General features: G+C 35.1%; 1 protein-coding gene across 1 annotated transcript; it reads left to right on the plus strand.

Moving 5' to 3' along the window:
- Nucleotides 1-14,187: 14,187 nt before the first annotated feature.
- Nucleotides 14,188-17,477, plus strand: LOC131049668 (receptor-like protein EIX1). Its single transcript, XM_057983734.2, has 3 exons — nucleotides 14,188-14,380; nucleotides 16,580-17,143; nucleotides 17,263-17,477. The coding sequence occupies exons 1-3, from the start codon at nucleotides 14,188-14,190 to the stop codon at nucleotides 17,475-17,477; spliced, it is 972 nt and encodes a 323-aa protein (XP_057839717.2).
- The last annotated feature ends 1,631 nt before the right edge of the window (nucleotides 17,478-19,108 follow it).

A 19,108-nucleotide genomic window follows, 5' to 3' on the forward strand; every position in this document is an offset into this window, starting at 1 on the left:
AAATAATTTGATTAAACTTGGTTTGCCTAAGCCTGTTGACACATCAAATAAATTCATTGGAGAAGGAGCTTACAAAAAAATCATGGAGATAAAAATGAAGTCTGATTTAGACTTGCTTCCAAAGGACACAACTCCCAAAAGATTTTTGGAATTCATCCAACCATTTACAACTCTAAATACAGTATTGGATGAAAGAGTGATGTCAAGTAAATCTCATAAATATGGAATGTTGACGAAGTTGGAGTTGACTTTCCATAGTTTACAAAATATTGACCTTCCATCAGATGAAGAGTGGAGCACCCTACAAAAACTAGCACAGAATTCTTAAGAATCATAGTATGTATTGCACAATTTTCTTCTTTTATTCTTAATTTCAAGGTTTTATGTTTTTTCTATTTGCTATTTTGCTAATCCAGCCTATGAATCCATGATGCACTGGCTAATGCTATTTTGCTAATCCAGCCTATGAATCTATTTTATGAATAGGAAAAAAACATCACTCGCTATTGCTATTTTGTTAATCCAGCCTATGAATCTATGATGCACAGTGCAAAACTTTAGCCAATAAATTTGTATTCTCAAATTCTCCCTTGCTTTAACATTTATGCAGTTCTCTATTTCTGATTAGTAGGTTTTAGGCACTACTATTATCTATGTTTAATTTGTCATGGCGTGAATTAATATTTAATTTTGAACTCTATTTTTTGAACAGGAAACATCAAACATGTAGCAGATGTTAAATTGCTAATATGGCCTGTGATGGCCATATAAATATGTGTTGAGTTTGTGATTTTGATGTTTAGTGTTCACATGTTGCAAACTTGCAATTCGACCTAAATCTATTGTTGCTCCCTTGTTTCTATAGAGGGGAATTCAAGGTCATTTGCAATTTTGCAAAGGGTTCTACTTCTGAAACTTTGTATTCACTTTTGCATGGACATTGGAGAATCACACAAGAGTTGTTGTTGCTCTCTTGTTTTTATAAAAGGGAATTCAAGGTCATTTGCAAAGGGTTCTGAAACTTTGTATTCACTTTTAAAATTGGTATGGAGAATCACATAGATTGGAATTTGGTGTATTACTATTGAATGAATTGTATCATATGGCTATATTTTGAAAGAATTAATAAAAATCTAAGTTCTCAACATGTGTATTACTATTGAATGAATTGTATCATATGGTTTTGAAATGTATCACACAGATTTGAGACTCAAACATGTATAAATAAACAATAAACTCTTTATATCAATAAACACATTATGGTTTTTTTTTTATTATGCTATTTTAAATCTGGAAATAGAAAGTTGAAAAAAATAATTACAAATCAATATTAAATTCTAATTGCAAAAAGTAATATGATTTTGTAATATGAATGATGAGATATAGTAATAAGATTAATAAATACCAATCTCTTACAGTTGCCATTCATCCTCATCAAATTTAGTGCTTTCTTGATTCCCGTCTGTGGTTTCTTCACTCTGAGACTGAGTTTGCATATCTTCGCTAAACTGCATCTCAATGCTACCAGTAGCTCCAGTAGTCCCACTGGCACTTTGGTTTGAAGTGTTGCCCAAACCTCTTCTTTCACATTTGGACCTCCAGATTTGCAGTGCCCTATCGTAAGGAAAAGTGTGGACATCATACCTATATGTATAGAGCCTCAAGCAATTTTCCAAATTTTTTTCTAGTTTGTTTCTTATCTTTGATTTTAGGAACCCCAAAGCACTGAAACCTCTCTCATCTTCCACCAAACCCAATATCATGGTAAGACATAAATCAGCAAGCTTCACATATTCTGGCATTGAATCACACAAGGATTTGTTCTCAGTTATATATTTCCAAACCCTTGTTATTGATCCCTCTTCATGGGGGTTATCCATTTTGGTATATTGTTCTTTCATAGCATATGCAAAACGAATTTATTGCTCTCGAAGATGAGTTTCATCTAATATTGCATTTATAGTTACTCCATTAAATTCTCTGGAAATGCAAAATTGTTTTACCAAAGTCAGTAGCTTACTTCGAAAATCAAATGCACTATTGAGGCTCCAATAATGAGGAAACACAATAGACATGGCTTCGAGAAGGTTGTCAGGAGGGAATCTACTTCTAATTTGTGAGGAAAGATCATATGCAATTTTCTTCACAGAAGTAGTTACAATCTCAACAATCTTGTCGAAATCTTCCTTCGTAACTCTTGCTAGTTTCTTCCTGGGACGCTTTCTTGGTTCCTCGGGGTTGAGCATGGCATAGAAGTGCATTGGTATCTCAACTCCCCATACATTGGCACATACCTCCCCATCTGCACCGATTTGTAAAAAGCTATCAGGATTATTCAAATCTATGAGTGTCTGCCACTTAACAAATTTTTCATCAGATAGTGTTCATTGATTTCGATAGAGATTGTCGAGGGTCAGGCATGTCATCTTACGTAGCGTAGCATATTCTGCAATATACAGAGCTCTTTTTCAGGCAGCCTTCATTATATTCCTCATTTCCTCTAGCATGGGCAGAAGAGCTACTAAAGTTAAGAGTGTCTATAAATTACTTAACCTGCCAAGAAGTTCTAGAAATTTCGGTTGATCTGATTCTTCGCGAGTTGTAGTACCCCTGCCCTAATCAATTTCTAATCTCGGTTTAATCTTGGTTAGTTTATCATAATATAATGATTATAGTCAGATCTGTTGATTTAGTGCATATCTGTTAATGTGGTTTTCACACCAGTTGTATGCAAGTTGCTTAGTGTTCCTATTTTGTGATATTAATATCGGGCTAACACTTTCATTAAGTTTATATATGTATGCATGTATGACTCTTGGTTGCAGAAGATTTCAGGTACCATGCCGCATGAGTGCGAGGTTCGTCTTCACCTAGATTTGTAAGTTTGAGTGTACCTCTTTAATCCTTAGAGTTGGATTAGGTGGTCGTAAGACCCTAGTTGACCATAGTCCTGCTCAAGTGAGCATCGTCAGTCATCATTGGTATTCCCTTTTTGTTTGGGTTTGTGAGTCGTCTATCTAGTTGACCTTCTTGGTTTGCGTGTTTGGTGTGTATCGTTAAATTGAGTAATTTAGTCCCTAGTATTTAATTTGATTAAATATGTGTTTGTGCATTAAAGATTAATGGACTAAATTAAAAAGGATTTCTTTATATGATTTATCGTTAATTTGAATTGCTCGATTTAAATTGGGAGCAAGTTCAATTAAATGGTTAAATTTAAATATTAAATGTATTATGTTTATGCCTAAGAAAAGAAAGATTTAATTTTAATTGAAATAGAATTAATTTTATCTTATTGGCATTTTGGAAATAGAAAGGTTAAATTGAATTAATTGAGAAAATCTATTTTGAATTGAAAAGCAATTTAATTTATTGATATAGTTGGAAAATAAAGATTTTTGTGATTTATTTTAAATAAAAATTTTAAATCCAAAAATGAGATTTTTGGTCAAACTTTTCCATATAACCTAGACTTTTGGAAAATATTGGGGATTGAATTTTTTTGGAGAAAAATATTTTTGGAAAATATCTTGGATGAAAGATTTGGGGATTGTGGAAGGAGAAGGATTTCTTGAGCTGCAAGTTGGGGCTCTTCATCAGATCCTTTCCAGGAATGCTTATTGAGGTAGAAATTCTGGTTGCCAATTAGTTATTGTTTAAATTTTTTTTTTTAAAAAAGAGGGTTTGAATGTTCTTCATGCTATCTTGGTTCCATATTCTCCATTGATTGCCCAAGTTTAAGAACTGTTGTGGAAATTAGTTAGATTGGCTGATTGCTTGTATCTTGTATGAAAAATGAGCTTCCTTATGCCCAAAAGAATTATGTAATTGGATGGTTATTCCACAAATTTCTCTGATTTAGAAAACCTCTATCATTCTAAAAATCTTTATTTTAAGTCTCAAGAAGAGACTGGTTTTTTTTTTAAAAAGATATATGGAAGTTTGTTTATCAAATAGAGAGAAATATAATTTTGATTAAAATATATGTATGTAAATCGAATTTATATTTATAAATTCGATTTGTTCTTTTTATTAAAAAAAATCGAACTGTGCAAAAAAAAATAATTTAATGGGGTTTGGAGGGCGGGGAGCGGAGCTCCACCTGCCTCCTCCTCCCCCCGCGCAGGCTGCAGTCGATGGTGACCGCAGTGGCCGCATCTCATTGCGACCCCCGCAACAACTGCAGTCACTATGACCTCGCTGCGGTGGCCACAAGGAGCGGCAACCCCGTGGTGGCCACAGGGCACTGCGTCCCCCACGAGGAAGCCGCAAGTCCTATGCCCACTACAGCGGTGCCGCTGTGGCTAGGGCACGACCGACCCTAACCCCCGTGAAAGGGGGAGTGGACCTGGCTCCCCTTTTTGCCCTTATTTTTTTTATAGTTTTTAAAATGTTTTTTTTAATATTTTTTTTATTAAAAAAAATATATATATATTGACATTTAATATTATTAAATTTATATTTTAAATTAAGTTTTTAATTAAGTTTAAATATGACATTTAATTAATAAACTATAATTATTTGTAATTAATTAATTATATAAAAGGTAATATACATTAATTAATTTTAAAGTTGTATTTTATTAATGATGCATATTTTTTTTAATTAGATACTTAGTTTGTTATTTGGTTGTTATTAATTGTATATATATTTTATTAATCATGGATTAATAAATACATATATTAATTAATAGTTAATTTGGTATTTTTCAATATGCACAAGGAGATAATCTGTTAATTAGAGAATGGATTTTTCTATATTTGGTTTCCATAAATAAATATATATTTCCTCGATCCGTATAGCTTAACTTGGTTCTGAAAAGATGAATTTGGAGGAATTATTTTGAACCAGTATGACAATGATGTTTTAATTGAAGATTAAATATCATGTTTAGTCGGTTAATGGTTGTTTAATTATCCTTGTGTGGAAATTGGTTTAAGTACTCATTATGGCGTAATTATGTATGTTCGATGCAATGAACCTTAGAGAGTTAGAAAACCAAGAACAACCTGTATCTAAATGAAGTAGATAACTACAATCTAACTTAGATCAATTAGAAAATTGGATCGATTTTATTGTTTAAATCAATGGGAAAGAAGATTGTATTTTTTGAATATTGCCTATGCGAGTTTAATTTCTATATTCGCTTTTGCTTATGTAATCGCAAACTTTGGTTTGTTTGACTGGACCTTGTCGTATGGTGGATTTGGATACCTGTTCTAGTCCTCGGTCTCGAGTATGACTATTGTTTTGTAGGTGTGTCATAATTGGTCATAACCTTTATGCGGGTGTCGAATGATGATTTGTGGTTGACCATAGTTGGTCGGGTCTCTAGTTAGAGTACTGTCAGTAAGTGTACCTCTTTTGAGTCGCGTTTGACCAAATGGTTGTTCCCTCCATTTTGAACTTCGATCGTTTGACCATGTGTATGCCTTAGTTTTGAGTTCGTATGAGTATAGTCTAGTGTCGTATGGGAAAGTGGCTTTCGATTGGGGGCCGCGCCCAAAGTGGTTGCTGGGTAACCTGTTGAAAGTGAGTCTAATAAGTGATAACCTAACAGTAGATTAGAATGTTAATCTCTAAGTAAGATAATTGTGCCTCACACATGGGACAAGTGCTAACACAGACTCGACATACTGTGAGAAGGCCTAAAATGGCAAACCATCATCCTTGTCTTCACGAGAGGATGTGTGGGTCCACATGAGGGTTGGATGGGTCAGAGGTTTGGATTAGGTTGCTAGGGTAACCTAGTGTATGGGGTCGGAACCTATGAAGACCTGCCATGGTAACCATACCAGGTTGTGTGATGACACTTGTCCCCTACGTTTGCTAGTGTGTTGTTGTATGGTCTTGGTAGGAGCACCTTTTGTGGAGTCGTCCTATTGTCTATGCCCTTGTGAGTATCAGGTTTCATGTTAGACCTTGGGTGGTGATGACTTAGTTTTGTGGATGCTCTAATGGACCTTTGTATTAGCTTCGATTATGTTTAGTTGGATCCTTTCCTTTTTAGGGATCGTTTATGTATTTATTGACCGATGTGGTCATTTGTATATTGATTATGTTTCGCCTTGATGGAAAGATTGTAAATTATGAGAACCTCATGTATACTTAACTTGATTAATTATCAGAGGGGTCTTGTAGTTGAGTAGACCCCAAGATGTATCCCTTTAGGGGTGAACTCCGAGATCATCTGGGTGTTATGTGATGTTTATTCTCTTATGTTTCCCTTATTCAACATTATCATGTATGAATAGCTTATGTTAGAATGTATAAGTGGATAAGATGGAATTAACTTTAAATGCTTATATGTAGTCCTTTCTTGAATGCAGTAAATTGGAGTATGAAAGAATGTAGCTTAGGATAATGGATTATATTCAATCATTATTAAGGAAATTAAGTGTGCATGGAAGATCTCATATGTTTATGATGAAATTCTAGTGTGTTAGAATATTAGATGCATGGCTTATATTTCAATGAAAAGCTTGAATGGAGATTATGATTAGATCTTAATAGATGAATCTTTGCTTGTGACTTATATTTCCATCTTCTAAAAGAAATTATCCTTGTGTAAGAATTATCTCATTATAAGATAATCAACTTATTGGATTTATTAGGGTGTTAAGTGAAATGTGTAATTAAGTAATCACGTTGGGAAACTCTGTAGGTGTTAGTTGATGTCTTCCGCTATGTAATCTGAACTTTGGTATCTTGTTGTATCTTAATGATGTGTTTAAATTTTTTTAAAAAAAATTATTGCACTCTATTCTTGTGTTATGGCTTAATCCCTTCAGGGTTTTCTGGCAGGGCATTACACGAGTTGTGTGAAATAGTCCAATCAAGGATGGATATTCTGAAAATAATCGATGTGTTGGACCATCCAAAGAGATCCATTTGGTATCATTATCCTTGAGAAGCTTGTTCCCATCAGTTAATCCATCAGCAAAGTTTTGAAATTCCATAAATCACTTGGGACTTTGACAGAAGTGTGAGTAAAGCTCTCTGATTAAAATTTCAAATTTTTTAACCGAAGCAAACTTGCTCACAATTCCAAAAGCTAGATTCATTCTGTGAGCCATGCAGTGAATTGAAGTAATGTACGGTGCAAATGAAGTTTCAATCTTTGTACAAAGTCTGTTCCTGTGACCTTGCATTACTGAAGCTCCATCTGCTGCAACACAAACCAATTTTTTGGCTACCGTCATGTCATCCATACCTCCATATTCAATTAAACTTCTCTTTACTAGTTGAAATAAATTTTCCGCTATCGCACTCTCCTTCATTTTAGCAATAGATAGTAGATGAGGTTGGCAGGTATGATTCTCTACAGTATAAACATGCATGCATACCCATGAAGTATTGTCTACTGCAATAACTTCGTCTAAAGAAAATGCAATGAAGTTTGACTCTCTTATTTTTTCCTATAGATCTTCTTTTTCAACCTCAGCAAGACAACTTCCCATTCCCATCCACTGTTTACTGACCAGTGTCTATTAAGATAGTTAGGAACTTTCAAAAAGTGTAATAAACCACTAATTGATGGGAAATCTGTCATAGCATACCCTCTGCTCAAAATATGAAAAACAATGCTTAACTGAACAACTTTTCCCAGTTGTTCTATTTGCATTTCTTTTCCAAAAACAACTTCAATAGAACCTTTAACTTCAGCAGGCTTCATTTGTAATTTCCCATGAAAATAATACTCTTCAGCATTCCTCACATGCTTACATTCATCCTTTGTTTTCCATCTTATCACTGATTTTTCAACCCCATCTATCATTTGTTTTTCATAAACTTTACCCACATACTTTTCTATGGTGTCAAATTTTAGCTGCAACCTAATTTCCTTGTTATGTTTCCAAGTGCAAATCTTACACCTACATTCTATTGGAGGCTCGCCTTCAATTGGATTCTTGACTGGTTCAATGAATGGATACTTTGATGCCCAATTAATTTGACAATTCCTCACTAACATATCCCACTCCCGATCCTTTTTTGATTTTGGTTCACCCTTTTTTGATATGGCTATTCTTTTCCCCTTCCGTGCATTATCATCAATGGCATTATCACCCAAGTCGATTATATCATTCTAGCTAACTTGGGTATCTACCGGATAATCTTCTTTAAGATCATCCTGATCTAAGATATCAAGTTCACCGTCGTCTTCAACATGTGGTGCAGGTGGTGAATTCTATACTTGTACTTGTGATGATGTACCTTCCTGATTTTCACATCCAATGCCAAAGTACGAAGACAACGTTCTGCCTTTTGTTGGCCTCTCCTGGCCTTCCCCACATTTAGGTTTCCTACCCCTCTTCCTGTTTGACATCTCCAATGAAATAAAGGCTGCCAAAAAAATATCAATTTGTTGAAGAAGCAATAATAGGCTATAGTGTATAATATACCACTTCAAAAATATGATCGCTCACCTTTAGGCTTTAGGTCACTAGTAGTCGCCAATACAGTCAACGACTCAACAACAATGATTTTCCTTGGTCTGAAACTTCGCTATTGATCAGAATTTAGAGCCTAGAACCCACTAGATTGTGTTGAGATATTGAGATAGATCTGATCTTTGCATGTATTTATACCAATCCTTATATGGCGAATTTCACGGGAATTCTATATGGTATACAAATATTTGTCGAATCTCGCGTAACTATAACATGACTTATGTAATTTTCGAGGCGATTATAGGTTGTCAAAATATGACTTATGTAATTTTTGAGGTGATTATAGATCGTCCAAATAATAGCCTAATACAATATAAATGGCGAAAGTTGGGGTGAATGGAGACACGTGTCGGCAAGATGTCAAGTGAATTGGGTCCCCCTGGCTAACAAATCTTCACATGCCTATAGGAGAATGAAGGTCATCTATTAAGGAAACCTTGGAGAGTGTAGGTGAAACAATTAAATTTACCGTGTATCCACCATATATTGTATTGGCAAAATCATCGCATAGAAACATTTATTTGCATAAAACCTATGGCGATCAGGCCATGACTATGATAGAAATTGATAATGTTTTGGCGACATGGCCACCCCCAAATAGTACAAAATATTCACCATTTCCGACATGGCCGACGTGAAAAATTAGCCATTGGTGAATATTTGCCACTAAAGTAAACTCTGCTTATATTCTTTCTTCAAGCCTTGAAGGGGGCAAAGCAATTTGATTTTATTCTTCATTCTAGCCCAATAGAGCTTTTACCCATATTTCCAATCGTAGTCCACCCCTCTTCATTTATCATCATGGCTCTCAATCATATTAAAATCTCCACCTATAATCCAAGGGACCTTTGCGAGGGTGCACATCCAATTCCACAATTCAATTGTCTCTCTATACTCACTGGGTACAGAGAGGGAGCATATCCCAACTTTTATATTTCGATTGCTAATGATGGCCCAAACAACCCTATTATAGGGAAGCAACCATTCTCCACCACTTTATCTCTCCATTTACTACCATTCAATATGGTTTCTCCCCTTCTGACCTTATCATGGTTGGTATATAAGGGGTTATAATCCTTCCAAATATAGTGAAGATTCACATCTAATGTGAATTTGATGGCTTAAATACTTCTTGCAACATTAGGATATCAATGTATTTATGTTGTATGAGGAACTGTTTTACAATGTATTTCCTATCTAGGGTCTCAAGACCCCTAACATTCCAAGAGATGCAGCATAGACTCATGAAAACCATTAATGAGTGATGTCCATGGCAGCCTTAAAGCTAACAAAACACTTGGGAAGCTCCTTGTGTGTGTCACTTTTCCTAGGCAAAGGATACTATTTACCATTAGGTCTTCCTCTTTTTCTCCTAGATTTAACAAACAAACTATTTCTTGCAGTAACAACAATCTCATTGTCATCCTTCATGGTCTTAGAGGATGGACATGGAAGTTGCTCCTCCTTAAGGGTCAAATCACTATAAACTGACCCAATTTCCAAGTCAAAATCTAATGAGGGACCTTCAATTTTGACATTCCTTCTAGATTATAGTAAGAGATGATAGCTAGCCCTTGGTTATTATCCAAGGCCTTATTTCCCATAGTAGGAACAATATTAGGGTATGTGTAAGATCATGGGGGACCAAAAAGTGACAATATTCTAACTAAAGTCTTGATTGATAGGTTGATTGAAAAATATCTATAACATTCAAATGATATCACATTTTTTGAATCTGAAACATGTGTCACATTCTATGCTTTGTATACTATAAGATTTTAATAAAAAAAAACATAAAGTTTTGATCAAGTTATGGTGGTCAGACATACAAATTTTTATATTTTTAAAAGATTGTAGTGAAAAATTATAATTAATTATTTATTTTAAAAAAATACAAAAAAATATGTGTCACATCTAGAGACGAGTCTTCTACTTATATCTAAAATCTTATTAAAATTTATTACCATTTGATGGTGGTTAGGGTGGTCAGACAAACACCTGCTTCTTATCTTTTTCTTGAAATTCTAGTACTACTACATTGAAATATCAAATTTTCATGATATAGATTTCTCTTTTTTCAGAAAACAACTAGTAGCTTAGAAACCACATTCAATTTTCTACAAATTCTATTCTTACATATTTTTAAAATAATGTTGGTAACTTATTCGAATTTTTACGTCAAGTTGCCTAACTCTATTTTTTTAATTTTCATTGCCACTTAAGGGCTTATTTGACCCACCATGATCCTAAACATACCTAGTAATAATGTCAAAAAAGGCATCATCCTTCTCACAAACATCATTATGGTTATCACAAGAAGGGGATAAATATCTTCAAAGTTGAATTGAGGGAGTAACCTACATATCCCAAAGGGGAGGGGAGTTCCTAATAGTTTCACCATATTGTGAATTCTCCAAATGATGATCCACATGAATACTAAAATTATTAGTTAGTTTCACCAAACACACCTTCCCATTAACAATATGTAGGTCAAGTGCCTCACCCAACACCACAAATGACAATCTCCTTTCTTCAATATCCTTAACCATGCTTTTGACAACAAAGGACTTAATCATTTTAGCTACTACAATCTTCGGTGGCAGTGATTGAACATCATCATCCATTGGGACTGAGTGGGGTTCTGTAGTCAAGGTTTCGATAAGAGTTTGAGTAATATTAATTGAGAAACCTCTATTCATCTTAAGCATCTCAATTTCTAATCACTAGGAATTTTTATTCCTAGCCTTGTGGCCCTTAGGGTGAGTAAACTGCATATGTGAATCCTTTCTGGCATCGTGGATTTACGATAATGAAGGAGCTATAGTAGAGTGGGGTAGAGGATCAACAATAAATTCACCAACCTTAAAAGACTCATCAAATACTGCAAGGAGTAGACATAGTAGCCTTGATGGCTTCCCTCAAATAATTAAGGTAATTCATCAACCGTTATTGACAATCACTAATAGAGTCCTCGTGAGGAGAGTCAAGTTGTAGGGTCATATTATCAACCAATTTTTTTGAAGGAGCCTCCTTAGGAGATCTCCTAAGCCTAACAGGGGGGTTACACTTAGCCAAAAAATAGACAATTTCTCCAAATATAGCCTTCTCTTCTACAGAATAAACATGCATTTAATCTCCCAAGGGTCTCAATTAAGCAAAACATGGGATCATTATCTAAGTTAATTTCAAGAATCCTAGGGATATCTTTCCCAGGATCGATAGATTCTAAAACCCTAGCGTCCATATGTGGGACCAAGGATTGGGTATTATCCACCCTCAAGACCTTGCTAGTGGATGCCAAATGTTGGGGTAAAAAATTCTAGAGAATCAAAGGTAGATTTTTCATTGTAATCCACCTATGGCAAGACAAATCCAAAATTTCTTCAAAAACTGCCTCGGGCATCCATTTAAGAGTCTTAAAAGAAGAGTTGCCAATAGACCATAATTGTTTATCAACCACTATCGCTTTTGATTTAGTTTTTGAAAAGAATTATAAAAAGCCCTTTTTGAATCATTCTACAAAAAGAAAAATGAAACCCATATTTTTTTATCCAGACATTTTTAAACAATTCCTCAAGAAATTTATGGTTTGAGTATTTAGATGCATCCAAAACTACAAAGAATATAACCACGTCTTTTAAACAAAGTTTTTCATTATTAATAGCATTGGTCATATCAGAATTTAGAGAAATGGAGAGAGTAGATAAGGGTAAGGTAGATTGCTTACCTATTCCTCCTCCTGAGTCACTAGTACTTATAGAGAGGGAAACAAAATTGGAATCAAAATTCGCAGAGTTAGGCATTGAGAAAGGGGTGTCTATCAAAGCAATTTTGAAAGATTTAATGCTAATACTAGAAGCGAAATCTTTATTCAATCCCCAAGAAGCCAAGTTAATGCCCCTCTCATGAGGCACGTCTTCCACACCAATGCATTAAACATGCCAGCCTTCACAACAAAAAATAGAGAAGAACGAACATGAATCAACAATAAATGCAAAGAAGGAAGAGCGTAGAGTGCTTACTGGGTTGGAGGAGGTTGTATGACCCCCTCCATGTCTCCGTCGAGGACCCTTCCAATCGAGGTGGAAACCCTATTCTTCCAGCCTATTGTAGAGTGTCAAATCACGCTTGAATCATAATTCTTATTTTCGAAAAAATACATCATTAATAATATCATAAAGAAACTTAATAGAATGCCTAATCTATTCAAATAACAAATAACATAAATAGTTAAAATGTGAACATATTTTATTACAAAAATTATTACCTAATAAAAAATAAGAATACAAATGTTTTTCACATTATACATAAATATGAAACAAATTCTCATATTTTAAACATACCAAAAAAAAACATTAAATTCTTTTAAAATAAAGTTAAAATTATAATAATAACAAAAATTAATGTTTTTTCTAATTGTTTAAAAGTATAATATTAAATAAATAATATGTGTACATTGAATTTTGTTTATGTTTCATTTAGAAAATTGTATCATATATATTTTTAAAAAATAGTTATAAATAGAGAAAACAAAATTGACTGTTATGTCATCAAACTCCCTGAGTTTCCCGAGCCGTGGGGTTTTGCTGAAGCTTCTAGAGCATGGCATTTTTCAGCCGAAACGACACTCAGAGTGGAAGACCAGATTGCATGGTGGTTCCAACAGGAGGGCATATGGATCTTTTCAATCTTACGAGAAGTTTCATACCACACAACAATTTTTCCTGAGCCTTTAGAGTTGCAGGGTTCTGTGGATCTTTCCAGGTCTATGCATTTTAAGGAACAGGAAGCGCCCAAAATGGACGAACATCATACCTGGAGGCCCAAATAGTGGAGCAAAGGGATCCACTAGGGTTTATGGACAAAAGCAAGTGCCAGTTTCGGTCTCTGCGGGAGGCAGGAACATCCAACTTGATCGATACAACCAAGATATGGCAGGGAATGGAGCGGGTAAAGGATTTTCTTATAGTCATTAATTTATCTCAAACAACTTATGTTTTGGATCTAGAGGTTCCCAGAATAGACAGAAATCTTGTAAAGAGGGTTTGAGGCAACTGGGTGGAGCGAGGGCTTCTTTGCTCCAGGGAATCTCAGTGGCATCCCAGGTTGAGAAACTGAAGTCTAGTTTTGGAATGATTGCCCTAGGTCCTACTGTAAAAACTCAAATAGATTTGGGGTAGGTGGTTTTTCTGGCGGAAGTAGTATGCAATCTTTGAAACAGGGTAAGGTGAAGAACGAAGGAGCAAGGCGTTTCCTGAAACACGACAAGGTGAAGAAGGAAGGAGCAAGGCATTCCCTGAAATAGGTAGAAGCAAGTAAAACTTAGTTTGAGAGATGTTATACTAGTAAGCCTTCTGTATGAAAATCCTTGGGAAGAACAAAAGGGCAGTAATGGGAAGGGGTCCTTTGCGTCTGATGGGGAGACCTGGTCTGAACTGGGTGGAACTAATAGAGAGCAGATGAGTAATCAAAACATAGGAGTAATCAGGACGTGAAGTAGAAAAAACTGAAAAGTTTGAGAGGGGTCTAATGGCCAAGTCTGGGTGAATATTTTGGATGGGGATGTCTAAATTCTTCTTGGAGCTCATGGTTACTTTGTGGTGGTTTTCTATAGCGTGCAAGATAGAAAGAAGATCTTGTACAAACCTAATTGGAGTTGGGAAAATAAATATATGTTGTTGAAACCTTGGCATCCATTTTTCAACCCATCTTCAAAATTCTTTGATAAGATGCCAATATGGGTAAGATTTCCCAACTTACTGGGAAATCTTACCATTGCAATTCTGGACTAAATCTTGTGTTTGTAGCTATTGGAAACACTCTAGGTAATCTCTTGGGAATAGATGAAGATTTTGTTTATTTCTATCATACTACTTATGCTCGCATTCTTGTGAAGATGGATGCAAAGAATGACCTTCCTACAGAAATTTGTTTGTAATCTGCAAATGGTGTTTGGATGCAACTTGTGGACTATAAAGGGTTTTTGTTTAGGTGTAGATGATGCTTCTAAACAAGTCATATAGAAGCCCAATCAAACAAAAGGAATAATAAAAAATAGGATTCATGGTGGAAGGAGGGGGGATTCTGACCTCTATTTGGTAGAAAATGAAAGCTCCAAGGCTTCACAACTAGTTTTGGGTGAGAGACATAGTAGAAGAAAAAAGGAAAAGAACTTGGAAAATGCCTTAGAAGGGAAGAATAAGAGGGAAGAAAATAGAGCAACTAATGTTGACAGCTCAACGAGATTGAATAAATCCAAGAGAGATAACTCCGAGTTGAATGAGTCCAAGAGCGACAAATCCGAATCCTTGGATTTCTGGATCTCTCCCATTGCAAGCACAAGGGCCTCAGGAAGAGTTCTAAGTACAAAGGTAGGGGATGAAGACACAATTCCCCCTCGTATCCTTGAGGCGGAATAGGACTGCTCTGACTCTATAACAATGGATCAAAAAGATGTTGCAAAGATTGAAGGCTAGGAAATTGTGAAAAGGAAGAAAAGCTCAACGAGATTGAATAAATCCAAGAGAGATAACTCCGAGTTGAATGAGTCCAAGAGCGACAAATCCGAATCCTTGGATTTCTGGATCTCTCCCATTGCAAGCACAAGGGCCTCAGGAAGAGTTCTAAGTACAAAGGTAGGGGATGAAGACACAATTCCCCCTCGTATCCTTGAGGCGGAATAGGACTGCTCTGACTCTATAACAATGGATCAAAAAGATGTTGCAAAGATTGAAGGCTAGGAAATTGTGAAAAGGAAGAAAAACAAGAGGTCCGGGAGAGATGGATCTTTGAACATGATCTTTTTCTATCACACCAAAGATGGAGCAAATGAAAATAGGGATGATTATAGTAGAGAATAGGGGGTTTTAATAGCTATATTAAATAAATTTTTTTTGAAATTAGAGCATCCTAGGGTGGGACATTGTGAATGGAAAATGGGACATTGTGAATGGAAAATGGGACATTGTGAATGGAAAATCCAGTAATTAGTGGGAGATGTGGCAATATGGTCAGGAGGGACAATCTGTATTATTTTCCTACATTCATAGATGGAACCTTTGCAACTATGTGTACCTCAATTTATATTAATAAATGGGACGTCCTATCCAATAGTTTAATTATCAAAAAAAAAGGTTGAAATAGTCAATACCTGAAAGTTTCAATGGGGTAATAGTTCATATTATAAAATATAAATAAATTCATATGTGGTGAGAGCAATAGTAGTGGTTATGGAAGGGGATCTCAATCATCCAATTTACTTTAACAGTAGTGGTTGAGAAGGAGGATCTCAATCACTCAATTTACCTCAAGAATAGTGATCAAGGAGAAGGATCTCAATCATCTAGTTAACCCCATTAGAGAGTGTACATAGGAGAGTCTAACAAATCAATATCTTTATCTTTATCTTCGTCTTTAGCAGCACAAGAAAACAAAATGACAAGAGTTAGTTGAAGGAACTTATTGGAATCAAACCAATTCGAAGCACCCTTGGCAAATAATCTAGAAGTTTACAAGAGTTAGTTGAAGGAACTTATTGGAATCAAACCAATTGGAAGCACCCTTGGCAAATAACCTAGAAGTTTCTCTTGTAGACAGTGGGAGGCAACACACTAAAGAGTAGGTCTGAACTAATCTTGATAAACATGACTCTTTCTTGCAAAGATAATGGGTGGATGCATCAGCTATAAATAATGGCACATATGACGGTGGATGGCGTCACTAATTCTTTTAATCTACCAATCAACCATAAAACATGTTTGAGTATCGTTTTATGCAAGAAAATTCCTAAATAGTTTGTAAAATTATATACCCTGGTCAATTCATTGTGTTCATGAGTTTGTCAAATATAATCTGCTCTAGAAATGGAACTGTAAAAGTGTGTATTATGCACAATTCAATCACATCATTTATAAATTATTAATATAGATTTCTCATAACATTTATAAGTTTGCCTGGTTAATAACAAATCCCACAAGTCAAGATCAAAAGACATATCTAACATAACTATAATTTCCAAACCATGAAATAACAGTGCTAATTAAACATTATGTGAAATATTGGATTCACTCTCGACTTGCATAACAATAGCTTACATGGCTCTATTCCAGATTTTTCTCTATGGTTTTTAGACTTGTCAGAGAATAGGTTCAATGGTTCTATTCCACGCTCTATATGCTCTGACTTTGATTGTTTAGAGTATCTGGACTTGTCAAAGAACAGGCTAAATGATGTCATTCCTACAAATCTGGCGAGTTGTTCTTCTCTATATATCTTGAATTTGGCTCAAAATTATTTGGAAGGTGAGATGCCAAGAGAGCTAGAAAATCTGACTGAACTTCAGACACTAAATCTCGGTGAAAACAAATTGCAAGGTGTTATCCCTCCATCTATTAAAAGTTGCACAAAACTCCGAGTGTTTGACACAGGAAAGAACAGAATTCAGGGAAGCATCCCAGTTTGGATTGTAGAATTAGCAGAGTTACGAATTCTCAACTTGGCTTTTAATAAGTTGCAAGGCACTTTTCCACCAGACTTGCATAGGCTCAGGAATCTTCAAATTTTAGATTTATCTCATAATAATTTATCAGGACTTATTCCTCAGAGTTTGGGGAAGTTGAACGCTATGGCGAATCAGACACAAAGTGATGTAATAGAGATGAGCTCCAGTGATTGGGTTATGGGAGATGGTGTTGGTCTCGATTTTCAAATAAGGTTTGTGAATCAAGTAACACTTTGTATTAAGGGACGAGCAACTCCATACCCTAAGATTATCAGTGCCTTCAAATTTATGGATTTTTCCCACAACCGTCAGGCAAGATTCCTGAGGAAATGGGAGAGCTGAAGGGTCTAATTGCTCTCAACGTTTCAAACAACAATCTGAGTGGCAGCATTCCTGAATCCTTTGGAGGTATGGCTCATCTGGAATCTCTAGATCTTTCGAGAAATATGTTGTCAGGCAATATTCCAGCAGATCTTGTAAATCTCACATTCCTTTCTGTTCTAAATGTTTCAAACAACAACCTTTGAGGGTTCTTCTTATTTGAGGAACCCCAATCTTCACGGGCCTCCCTTAGAAAATGGAACACTGAGATATGGTTGGGGTGAAAGAGGTGGCCAGGTACAGTCGAATAGCACAGGAGTGTCAGAGACAGACTCAAATGATGAAATGGATCGATGGTGGGCAGTGTCAGTAGGATTATGTTTTGGGGTGGGATTCGCCAGCATAATTGCAGTGCTGTGCTTTCACCTAGAATGGGGATACAAATGGTTTAGTTTGCAGGATAGGTTTATCCAATATATTTTTGAACATTGAATCCATGAAGGATGTATTTCGAATAGAGGATGCAGGGATCATTCCCGAAAAATGGGTTACAGTGAGTCTTATGCTAATAATTAAATGTTAGTAATTCTTGATATTCAGCTATAAACATTTATAGGTTATAGTCTAGCTGTTAAAAAGTGAGCTCCAGCACAAAACACAACTGTGTTTGTAGATGCTGGCATCCCCTTTGCTGTACTAAAAGCTCCATTTATGCTGGTTTGGCATGTCTTTCAATTTTTAAGCTGCATTTTTAAAAAAGAATGAGTGTGATGTGAAAAGGGCTTCGTTGCTTTATTTTTAAGCTGTAAAGTTTATAATTTAAGGGTGTAGGTGTATGTTGTGGGAAATATTTATTATATTTAATAAGAATCATGTTTTATTCAAAAGGTAAGAATTCAAGTGTAATTTAATATAGTTACACTTGAGGTGGTCTGTTTATAGGTGCTCGACTTATGGGGCAATGCTTATTGTGTTGTTGTTGTCAGTTGTTCTTTTATCTTCCTCTTGAACTAGGAGTCACTCACATTCTCATGGGCATCATCATAGATGTAGCATCATTATTCGAGGTAACCAAGAATAAAATGTCGTGGAAACCTAATCTTACATTTTTTGAAATGTGTGACATTGCAGAAGCTAGTGCAGACTATACAGATACAGAGGATACGTGGCTATTATGTTTGTAAACTACTGTCTTCTCAGAAATATCATGAAAAATCTCTCTTTTTCCCAAGAGTTATCATACATTGTACAAAATTTACAGAGAAGACAGAAATTATTTTGTTGCCATGTTAGCAATTAAAAATTTACAAAGTTGAGCAATATAAAAGATAATAACTATGAATAGCATTTTCATGATATATAAAAAGTTAATAAAGTGAAATGGAATTAAGAAATTTGATAGTGGACTTGTGCATTTTCTAGTTTTACGATTTTTTCTATTAACCCTTCTAGGTCAAAAAGCATCATGGTACATCTAATAAGAACCATAATTTTAAAGATTTGGGGCCTTCATCTAAAAATTAAGAATGAACCATGTTGGGAAAGATGTATAATACTTTGAAACAAGCTGTTACTCTTAAATGAACTGTTTTTTTAACATTTAAGATCTTACTATAATATAAGAGTCCAATATGATTCTAACTTCGACATTTCCTATGAACCAATCTTCAATTATACCTATTTTTTCTAGTAAAGAAGTAGATGATGAATAAGATAATTCTATTGTTGATCATGAATTTAGTGGCTGCTACATGTCATATCAATAAATACTACAAATAGTCTAGCATCTTTCTTACTACAATGCATTATGATGATAAAATAATGTAGGTTGGGTGTC

This window comes from Cryptomeria japonica, chromosome 8 (genome assembly GCF_030272615.1).
Source record: "Cryptomeria japonica chromosome 8, Sugi_1.0, whole genome shotgun sequence".
Lineage (NCBI taxonomy): Eukaryota > Viridiplantae > Streptophyta > Pinopsida > Cupressales > Cupressaceae > Cryptomeria > Cryptomeria japonica.

Coding starts and splice junctions, on each gene's coding strand:
- LOC131049668 (XM_057983734.2), top strand. CDS start 14,188: ATGGGTAAGATTTCCCAACTTACTGGGAAATCTTACCATTGCAATTCT. Junction 14,381..16,579: donor TGACCTTCCTACAGAAATTT/GTTTGTAATCTG, acceptor TATGGTTTTTAG/ACTTGTCAGAGAATAGGTTC. Junction 17,144..17,262: donor GGTTATGGGAGATGGTGTTG/GTCTCGATTTTC, acceptor CACAACCGTCAG/GCAAGATTCCTGAGGAAATG.